This window comes from Macaca fascicularis, chromosome 10 (genome assembly GCF_037993035.2).
Source record: "Macaca fascicularis isolate 582-1 chromosome 10, T2T-MFA8v1.1".
Taxonomy (NCBI): Eukaryota; Metazoa; Chordata; class Mammalia; order Primates; family Cercopithecidae; genus Macaca; species Macaca fascicularis.
The window spans coordinates 93,176,866-93,187,500 of NC_088384.1; the positions used below are offsets into that span (position 1 = coordinate 93,176,866).

General features: G+C 42.0%; 1 protein-coding gene across 13 annotated transcripts in view; it reads right to left on the minus strand.

Annotated features, from left to right (window-relative positions):
* RBL1 (RB transcriptional corepressor like 1) overlaps nucleotides 1–10,635 on the minus strand; it is an 88,991-nt gene that overhangs the window by 59,077 nt on the left and 19,279 nt on the right. For 8 of the 13 annotated variants that reach the window (XM_005568943.5, XM_074005285.1, XM_065523118.2 and 5 more), the window contains 7 exons: nucleotides 8,499–8,699; nucleotides 7,757–7,821; nucleotides 7,518–7,646; nucleotides 7,246–7,406; nucleotides 5,587–5,636; nucleotides 1,949–2,135; nucleotides 966–1,132 (listed from right to left, as the gene is read on the minus strand). In XM_005568943.5, coding sequence (XP_005569000.1) covers nucleotides 966–1,132; nucleotides 1,949–2,135; nucleotides 5,587–5,636; nucleotides 7,246–7,406; nucleotides 7,518–7,646; nucleotides 7,757–7,821; nucleotides 8,499–8,699 — 960 coding nt within the window. Of the gene's footprint in view, nucleotides 1–965; nucleotides 1,133–1,810; nucleotides 2,136–5,586; nucleotides 5,637–7,245; nucleotides 7,407–7,517; nucleotides 7,647–7,756; nucleotides 7,822–8,498; nucleotides 8,700–10,635 lie in introns of those variants that run through there. The other 5 variants (XM_074005286.1, XM_074005289.1, XM_074005288.1 and 2 more) reach the window with 2 other exon arrangements.

A 10,635-nucleotide genomic window follows, 5' to 3' on the forward strand; every position in this document is an offset into this window, starting at 1 on the left:
ATTGTGCCATTGCACTCCAGCCTGGGCAACAAGAGCAAAACTCTGTCTCAAAAATAAATAAATAAATAATTTCATTTTTATGGCTGTACCACCAATATGCAATTAGTCCCCTATCTAATGGACATTTAGAATCTAATGGACATTTAGAATGTCCCCATTTAAAATTAATGTATGCCCTTATACAGGTGATCTTTAGAAACAAACATAAAAATAAATTAAAAAATAAAGTCAATGTAAAATCAAAACATGCATAACTCAGGGGTAGTTAAAGAGTGAAATATCAGTGCTAAATAATCTTTAAGGTACACTTATCTCTAAAAGTCTATACTCCCATGAAATAACATTATATATAATTATTTTTAAGAGATAAGGTTGGCCTGGCATGGTTGCTCATGCCTGTAATCCCAGCACTTTGGGAGGCCAAGGCAGTTGGATCACTTGAGCTCAGAAGTTCAAGATCAGCCTGAGCAACATGGCAAAACCCTGTCTCTACAAAAAATATAAAAAATTAGGCATGGTGGCTTGCACCTGTAGTTCTAGCTACTTGGGGGACTGAGGTGGGAGAGTTGCTTGAGCCCAGGAGGTGGAGGCTGCAGTAAGCTGTGATTGCGGCACTGCACTCCAGCCTGGGAGACAGCGAGACCCTGTTTCAAAAAAAAAAAAAAGGGAGCGATAAGGTCTCCCTATCTTGGCCAAGCTGGAATTAGTCTCACTATGTTGGCCAAACTAGCTTCCCAAGTAGCTGGGACTACAGGTGTGTGCCACTGTGTCCGACTGTTATACATAATTTTTAATAGGTACTTCAATATGGATTTAGGTCAATATATTTTGTGATTGAAATGGTATAGTAAAACTTGCCAGATGAACATCCACTATCTTGAGAATTCTGAATATACTAAAAACAGAATGGAATAAGAAATCTAATTTTAAAAAGACATTTGAAAATGTAACAGTATTATACATACTCAAAAATATTTGTAAGTTGGTCACTTGGTGCATTTTTCAGACCAGCCACAATACTCTGTAACCGGCTGACACTTTGGGTGGCTGATGCAACAGGAGTAATGACTGCTTCTTTTTCTCGTAAATATCTCCGTCCTGTCAGAGGGGTAGAAGGTGCAAATGACCTTTTCTGTCAGAAAAGAAAAATCTGTGAGTTTTTAAAAGTTACCATCTTCCTTATTATATGTTTAATTCAGTGCATTTACCATCTTCTCTACTCATATTTAAAATATCCATGAAATTTTTAGCAATACTATGCTAATAACATCCTTATATTTGAATAACACTTTTTTAAAGCACTTTCTACCTATAATTTCATTTAATCTTCACACCACTGATTTGAAAGATAATGTATACATACTTTAATTTTATATATGAGGAAATAGGAACAGAGAAATTTAAAAACGTGTTTCAGTTGACTAAGTTAATGTCAAAGCTTGGACAAAAACTTAGGTTTTACTATGTTCTAGACAAGTGAATTTTCCATTAGATCTCTTCCTCCAACCCATTTTACACATAAATACAGGGTTAAGCCTTGGCCATTAACAATCAAGTCCAGAGTTTTATGGCTGAAGTTACAGAAAAACACATAGTTTGTGTCATGGGTAGGAAAGCAAGCTAAAATTTAAAGCAATGTAACAGAGGCTAAGTTGAAGCAAAGAAAGAACGGTAAGAAAGGAAAACTTCCTCTTCATGCCAAAAGACATATACTCTACTAATAAACCCAGGCATGCTGAGAAAATGGATATAAAATATGAAAATAGTAAGAAATAAGGTAAAAATACTAAATGCCAGTTTTAAAAATTACCTTTTAAGGCTTTCATGGGAAATATGAATTAGTAGAAGAAACTCAAGATTTAACTTGAAAGATGCTTCTGCTGTTAGTAGAATCAGACACACAGAGAAAAAGATCATTCAAGATTGAGGCCAGGCTAGGTTATATTACTTTTTCAAAGTGTTGTTGAAGGTTATACTCCACATTAGCCTGTGCGGTCAGTTTCCCTAATGGGGTGTCACCAGTGAACTTTCGAGGTGTTCCAATTTCCTCTTCTGCGTCTGCCCCCAAAAAGATCCTCTCATCAAAATCACCAACAGTTAGAACATACTCTTCGTACTCCTTATTCACTGCTTTGCTGCAAAGAGAATTATTATAAGCTGTAATACTAAGTTACACAATGGATTTATTTTGACTTGAAGATAGATTTAGTGTTTACAGCTTAGAAAATCTGACAACTTTCTAATTTTTATTAACTCTGCCCATCTAACAATATCAGAGGGTCCTACCTGATTATGGACATTCTTCACATTCACACAACCAATAAATTACTTTGAAAAGTGAGAGACTACATATACTTAATCTGAAAACTAGTTGAATCTAATTATGAAAATGGTTTCTGATCACTAAGGAAACAATAGTGGCTTTGAAATATGGCAGGTGGAGGTTGCAGTGAGCCAAGATTGCGCCACTGCCCTCCAGCCTGGCAACAGAGCAAGACTCCGTCTCAAAAAACAAAAGGGCCGGGCGCGGTGGCTCACGCCTGTAATCCCAGCATTTTGGGAAGCCGAGGTGGGCAGATCATGAGGTCAGGAGATCGAGACCATCCTGGCTAACATGGTGAAATCCCATATCTACTAAAAATACAAAAAATTAGCCAGGTGTGGTGGCAGGCGCCTGTTGTCCCAGCTACTCAGGAGGGTGAGGCAAGAGAATGGCCTGAACCTGGGAGGTGGAGCTTGCAGTGAGCCAAGATCGCGTCACTGCACTCCAGCCTGGGCAACAGAGCGAGATTCCGTCTCAGAAAAAAAAAAAATATATGGGTACTGCCAACAAGTGATTAGTGAAAGAATGTAAAGTGAAATACAGAGTCATTGGGTTCATTTATTAGTTTCTCAAGAGAACAGCTGTTTTTTGTTTGTTTGTTTGTTTGTTTGTTTGAGACAGAGTCTCGCTTAGTCGCCCAGGCTGGAGTGCAGTGGCGCGATCTCGGCTCACTGCAAGCTCCGCCTCCCGGGTTCACGCCATTCTCCTGCCTCAGCCTCCCGAGTAGCTGGGACTACAGGCGCCCGCCGCCTCGCCTGGCTAATTTTTTGCATTTTTAGTAGAGACGGGGTTTCACAGTGTTAGCCAGGATGGTCTCGATCTCCTGACCTTGTGATCCGCCCGCCTCGGCCTCCCAAAGTGCTGGGATTACAGGCGTGAGCCACCGCGCCCGGCCTGTTTGTTTGTTTTTAAGACAGAGTCTCACTCTGTCACCCAGGCTGGAATGCAGTGATGCGATCTTGGCTCACTGCAGCCTCTACCTCCCAGGTTTAAGCAATTCTCCTGCCTTAGCCTCCCGAGTAGCTGGGACTACAGGCTTGCACCACCATGCCCAGCTAGTTTTTGTACTTTTAGTAGAGATGGGGTTTCACCACATTGGCCAGGATAGTCTCGATCTCCTGACCTTGTGATCTGCCCACCTCAGTCTCCCAAAGTGCTAGGATTACAGGTGTGAGCCACCACGCGCCTGGCCGAGTAGCTGTTTTAAATGCCAATTGGCTGGGTGTGGTGGGTCATGCCTGTAATCCTAGCACTTCGGGAGGCTATGGTGAGAGGATTGCTTGAGGCTAGGAATTCGAGGCCAGCCTGGGCAACACAGTGAGATCCCATCTCTAAAAAAATAAAAATAAAAATAAATACGTAAGTGTCAATGATTTTTTTTTTTTTTTTTTGAGATGGAATCTTGCTCTGTCACCTAGGCTAGAGTGCACTGGTGTGATCTCAGCTCACTGCAACCTCTGCCTCTTGGGTTCAAGTGATTCTCCTGCCTCAGTCTCCCAAGCAGCTGGGATTACAGGTGCCACCACACCCAGATAATTTTTGTATTTTTAGTAGAGATGGGGTTTCACCATGTTGGCCAGGCTGATCTCAAACTCCTGACCTCAAGTGATCAGCCCACCCCGGCCTCCCAAAGTGTTGGGATTACAGGCGTGAGCCACCATGCCCGGCCTCTTTCTTTTTTTCTTGGTTTATTTTTGGAAATACGGTCTCGCTCCGTTACCCAGGCTGAAGTGCAGTGGTGCAATCATAGCTCACTGCAACCTCAACCTCCCAGATTAAAATGATCCTTCCACCTCAGCCTCCCAAGTAGCTGGGACTACAGGCTCACACCACTACGTCCAGCTGATTTGTGTATTTTTCGTAAAGACAGGGTTTCACCATGTTCCCCAGGCTGGTCTCCAACCTTCTGAGCTCAAGCGATCTGCCTGCCTTGGTCTTCCAAAGTGCTGGGATTACAGGTGTGAGCCACTGTGCCCAGCCTTGATTTTTATTTTTATTTGAGACGAGTCTTGATCTGTTGCCCAGGATGGAGTGCAGTGGGGCAATCTCAGCTCACTGCAACCTCCACCTCTTGGGTTCAAGCGATCCGCCTACCTCAGCCTCCCAAGTAGCTGGGACTACAGGCATGTGCCACCATGCCCAGCTAATTTTTCTATTTTTAGTACAGACCGGGTTTCACCATTTTGGCCAGGATGATCTCAATCTCCTGACCTCGTGATCTGCCTGCCTCGGCCTCCCAAAGTGCTAGGATTATAGGCATGAGCCACCGCGCGCCTGGCCGGGTAGCTGTTTTAAATGTCAATTCGCTGGCTGTGGTGGGTCATGCCTGTAATCCTAGCACTTTGGGAGGCTATGGCGAGAGGATTGCTTGAGGCCAGGAATTCGAGATCAGCCTGGGCAACACAGTGAGATCCTGTCTCTAAAAAAATAAAAATAAAAATAAATACCTAAGTGTCAATAATTTTTTTTTTCCCTGAGATGGAATCTCACTCTGTTGCCTAGGCTAGAGTGCAGTGGCATGATCTCGGCTCACTGCAACCTGTGCCTCCTGGGTTCAAGCAATTCTCCTGCCTCAGCCTCCCAAGTAGCTGGAATTACAGGTACCTGCCACCACACTCAGTTAATTTTTGTATTTTTAGTAAAGATGGGGTTTCACCATGTTGGCCAGGCTGATCTCAAACTCCTGACCTCAAGTGATCGGCCCGCCTTGGCCTCTTGAAGTGTTGGGATTATAGGCGTGAGCCACCATGCCCGGCCTCTTTCTTTTTTCCTTTTTTTTTTTTTTTTTGGAAATAGGGTCTCACTCTGTCACCCAGACCGAAGTGCAGTAGTGCAATCACGGCTCATTGCAACCTCAATCTCCCAGATTCAAACGATCCTCTCACCTAAGCCTCCCAAGTAGCTGGGACTACAGGCTCACACCACTATGTCCGGCTGATTTTTGTATTTTTTGTAGAGACAGGGTTTCACCATGTTGCCCAGGCTGGTCTCCAACTTTCTGAGCTCAAGCAATCTGCCTGCCTTGGCCTTCCAAAGTGCTGGGATTACAGGTGTGGGCCACCGTGCCCAGCCTTGATTTCTTAAAATAAATGTATTTAAAGCCAACAAGTCTTAGTGACAATATCCATTCAATGCCACTAAAGCAGACAGAACTTGAATTTGGAGGTCTTACTTTGATATAATGTTATGCTTAACAAATTTCAACAAATCAACAAATACGACAGCTTGTGATATGCCAGGCACCACTAGTACCAGATATTTACCTATTATCAGTAAAACTTGAAAGGTCCAGGAGGCATTCTCCTTTTAATATCTGTGAAGAAAAAATTATTTTGGGACACTATATAATTAAGCATATTAATACACACACAAACATGAAATTTATCTAAATTTCCATATTGTTATAACACACACACACAAAACAGAATAATTAAATATTTCTTTCAGACTAGGATAAACTATTTAGCATGCAAATAACATTAAAAAAAAAATTTTTTTTTTGAGACAGGGTTTGGTTCTGTCACCAGGCCTGGAGTGCAGTGGTACAATCACGGCTCACTGCAGCCTCAGCCTGCCAAGTAGCTGGGACTACAAGCGTGCACCACCACACCCTACTAATTTTTGTATTGTTTGTAGAGACGAGGTTTTGCCATGTTGCCCAGGCTCGTCTGGAACTCTTGGGCTCAAGCAATCCACCTGCCTTGGCCTCCCAAGGTGTTGGCATTACAGGCGTGAGCCACCTCGCCCAGTCCCTGGGATCCTTTAAAAAAAGTTTACTTTGCTAGAGATGTTTAGCATACAGACAATGGGCCATAATATAGATATCTGAGGAACACAAAACTGAATACAAAAGTTTGCATAAAAGAAGAAGAAACCAGTAAGGGAAGAATTTATGCTTAAAGAAAAATCTCTTAATATTTGAAAAGTGGGATACGTAATCCAAACCCCTCCTTTACCAAAGAGAAATCTTGAGGCCTAACTACATTTAATGGCTTGATGTTGGGGAAGTAAGAAATTGAGACCCAGAGGAACAAGCCAATTCATAAATGTAGAAATAGCTAAGTTAATTACTAAGGAGAAAATGTCCAGAATGCACACAGATAGCTTACAAGTGGCTACAAAACTATCATGGATTTTCTGCTCGATTTACATGGAATTAAAACTGTGGTTGTTGGCCGGGCGCGGTGGCTCAAGCCTGTAATCCCAGCACTTTGGGAGGCCGAGACAGGCGGATCACGAGGTCAGGAGATTGAGACTATCCTGGCTAATACGGTGAAACCCCGTCTCTACTAAAAAAAATACAAAAAAAAAAAAAAAAATAGCCGGGCGAGGTGGCGGGCGCCTGTAGTCCCAGCTACTCGGGAGGCTGAGGCAGGAGAATGGCGTAAACCCGGGAGGCGGAGCTTGCAGTGAGCTGAGATCCGGCCACTGCACTCCAGCCTGGGTGACAGAGGGAGACTCTGTCTCAAAAAAAAACAAAAAACAAAAAACAAAAAACTGTGGTTGTTATACATCATCCGACTTTTAGTCAACAGTCAGCCGTTATTCAAATTGTGGCAGTAAATTAGTCAGCTTATTCTGACTTCCTGTTTTTCCTAATTCTTTGTCAGCCCTACTCTGATGTTCTGTTCTTTACAATTCTTTATCAGTACCTCCTACACAGTCCCTGATAGCTGGGACTGCGGTTGCCTCTGACAGTATGTTTACCTAACAGAACATATAGTTGGTCACATTTTTCAACAGCTCTGTTTCTCACATCACACAAGATCATAAGGAAATTCCGAATCACAGTAGAGGCTAAAGCCTGGGAATCCTGACCCTAAGTTCTATAATGCTGAGAACTTGCTTAAAACTCTTTTTTCTTCTGACACTACTGCTGCTGACCTGTAAACATCTCAGTCATCTAATTATAAGTACAGTACCTTCCTGTCAAAGAGTTTTGAAATATATGGCTTAAAGTAGTGCTCCTTTATTCCTTTTGCTTCTACTAGAAGTCCATCATGCAGTTCACACAGTACAGCAATGATGCAGGGCGGCTCTTCAGAAGCCCTAAAGTCAGCAGTATGAAAATCAGACGGTAAACCTAGTTTGACAGTGTAGGAAGAGCAGAGGGAAAAAAAAAATATGCTCAACTTTCAAAAATCTTTTTCCAAAAACTGATAATCAGTTTTCAAAAATAAATAAAAGGTCTTACCTTTAAATGATGGATTTAGCAAGTCTTGTCTATTTGGGCACATAATCGCATTGGCAAAAATCAGATCCAAGCAGCATAGAAGTAAATGATAAGAGTTTACTAAGTCATCCCCAATCATCCGAAAATTACCTTTATAAGGGGGGAAAAAAAGAAAAGACACAAAAACCAGAAACCTCTCAAGTCAAATAGAACCAAGTTCCCACAGTAGAAATGTAAGACCACTGAAAGTGTCATCTTACCCTTAGTATAAACAAAAAGTGTCCAACAGAAATTAAACAGATCCTTAACACTGCAAGGAATCCTCCTAAAAAGGGAAAAAAATTACTTTTTGTCTGACTAGCTTGCTAAATATCATGTAAACTGAAATAGTAAATATAAATATCAAATAGATCAAATCACACATGAAATTCCATTCATGAAGAAAAGTTATCTACTATTTATGAAATGGACTTAAGTAAGCCTTTACAATCTACATAAAATAATCAGAACATAGGGCCAGGTGCGGTGGCTCACGTCTGTAATCCCAGCACTTTGGGAGGTCGAGGTGGGTGGGTCACCTGAGGTTATGAGTTGGAGACCATCTTGGCCAACACGGTGAAACCCCATCTCTACTAAAAATATAAAAAATCAGCCAGACAGGGTGGTGCACACCTGTGACCCCAGCTACTCAGGAGGCTGAGATAGGAGAATTGCTTGAACCTGGGAGACAGAGGTTGCAGTGAGCTGAGATCACGACACTGCACTCCAGCCTGGGCAGCAGAGCAAGACTCCATCTCAAAAAAAAAAAAAAAAAAAAAAAGAAAAATAAGTAAAAGTATTATTCTGAATTTCCAAATATGGATAATTGTACATGGATTTAAAAAGAAAATAATTAAGCTCTTTGCAGGAATACTTTTCATAAAAAACAGACTTTCGAAAAAGTACATTCTCTTAGTTTGTATCATAATCTTTTTGTCAATTATGTAAGGATTAAGGGCTCACCTCTGCTTCCGGCTTCGCAGTAACTTTGGTGGTTCTTCATATGGATTTTGAAATATATCTAAAAAAATTGGCTCATATTTTTTGAATATTACAGTAGACACCTCAAAATTTCTCTCTAGCCTTTCTATACGTTCACGAAATTCTTGTGGTAGATTTGACATGTCCATCCACTTCTTCATTTTACTAAAAAATTGTATTAAACTAAAAAAAAAAGGGAGGAGAAAAAAGTCACCTTTAAAATTCATTTATATAACGGATTGAAAGGAAATATTCTATTCACGACTAAGATTCTTTATTAAAAAGCCAGGCCTCCCAGGCAACATAGTAAGACCCCAACTCTACAAAAATTAAAAAAATTATCTGGGTGTGGTGGCACGTGCCTGTAGCTCCAGTTACTCCGGAGGCTGAGGTGGGAGAATTGCTTGAGTCTAGGATGTCGAGGCTGCAGTGAGCCTCGATCATGCACTCCAGCCTGGGTCACAAAGCAAGACACTGTCTCACATGAACAAAGAACAAACACCATCCCTCAAGCCTAAATTTAATTAAAAAAAAATCCTCATTATGAAACCACTTTGGTTCCCAGGATCACCAGGAGAATACAGGTTATTAATTAGTGGTCATCACATAGAACGTTACTTCTATGGAGGGAGCAAGAGCGCCTATCTACTTCCTTTATTCTCTATATTACCTAGACAGTATTCTGCATAAAATTTACAAAGTTAATGTTAGTTAACAGATTGATAGGTTATAAAATTAGTTTGAGGAAAAACAGAAGTCTCCCAAATGGAAAGACAATTTCATTTTCCAAATGGGAATTTGATTATGAAGCACCAGATTGTTATAGGTTAGGAGTAAAACTCAAGAGTTTGAGTTCCAATGCGTGGTTCCACCACCAAAAGTAAAGGTAGCACATACTCAGAAAAAAACTTAATAGCTCTGCTGCCCAGGCTGGAGTGCAGTGGCACCATCTTGGTTCACTGCAACTTCCACCTCCTGTGTTCAGGCAAGCCACCGCGCCCAGCCCAATTCTGGGTATATTTTTTTATGTCTGTATGTTAGTGTGGTCTTAGATAGAAAACTTGCAATGTCAAAGCTCACTTAATTAAAGGTCTAGCAATATACACAGAATAATACTTGTAATTTTTTTTTTTTTTTTTTGAGATGGAGTCTCACTCTGTCACCCAGGCTGGAGTGTAGTGGCATGATCTTGGCTCACTGCAACCTCTGCCTCCCAGCTTCAAGCAATTTTCCTGCCTCCACCTCCTGAAAGCTGGGACTACAGGCACGCACCACCATGCCCGGCTAATTTTTGTATTTTTAGTAGACAAAGTTTCACCATGTTGGCCAGGATGGTCTTGAACTCCTGACCTCAGATGATCCAACTGCCTCAGCCTCCCAAAGTGCTGGGATTACAGGCGTGAGCCACCGCACTCGGCCCTATGTTCTGATTATTTCATGTAGATTGGAAAGGCTTACTTAAGTCCATTTCGCCCAGCCAATACTTATAATTTCTTTTTAAGGTGACAGAAGACATTAACAGAAAATTATCCAATGCTATGTAATATGTTTTGGATGTTTTGTCCCCTCCAAATCTCATGTTGCAATGTAATTTCCTTGGCTGGGCATGGTAGCTCATGCCTGTAATCCCAACACTTTGGGAGGGTGAGGCTGGAGGATCATCTGAGTCCACCAGTTTGAGACCAGCTTGGGCAACACAGTGAGACCTCGTCCCTACAAAAAATGTAAAAGTTAGCAAAACATGGTGGTGTGTGCCTGTGGGCCCAGCTACTCAGGGAGCTGAGGCAGGAGGATCACTTGAGCCTGAGGGGTTGAAGCTGCAGTGAGTCATGAACATGCTATTGCCTGGGCAAGAGAGTAAAAGACTTTCAAAAAAACAAAAAAGAGGCCGGGCGCGGTGGCTCACACCTGTAATCCCAGCACTTTGGGAGGCCGAGGCGGGTGGATCACGAGGTCAGGAGATTGAGACCATCCTGGCTAACAAGGTGAAACTCTGTTTCTACTAAAAATTAGCTGGGCATGGTGGCGTGAGCCTATAGTCCCAGCTACTCAGGAGGCTGAGGCAGGATAATGGCGTGAACCCAGGAGGCGGAGGTTGCAGTGAGCCGAGATTGTGCCA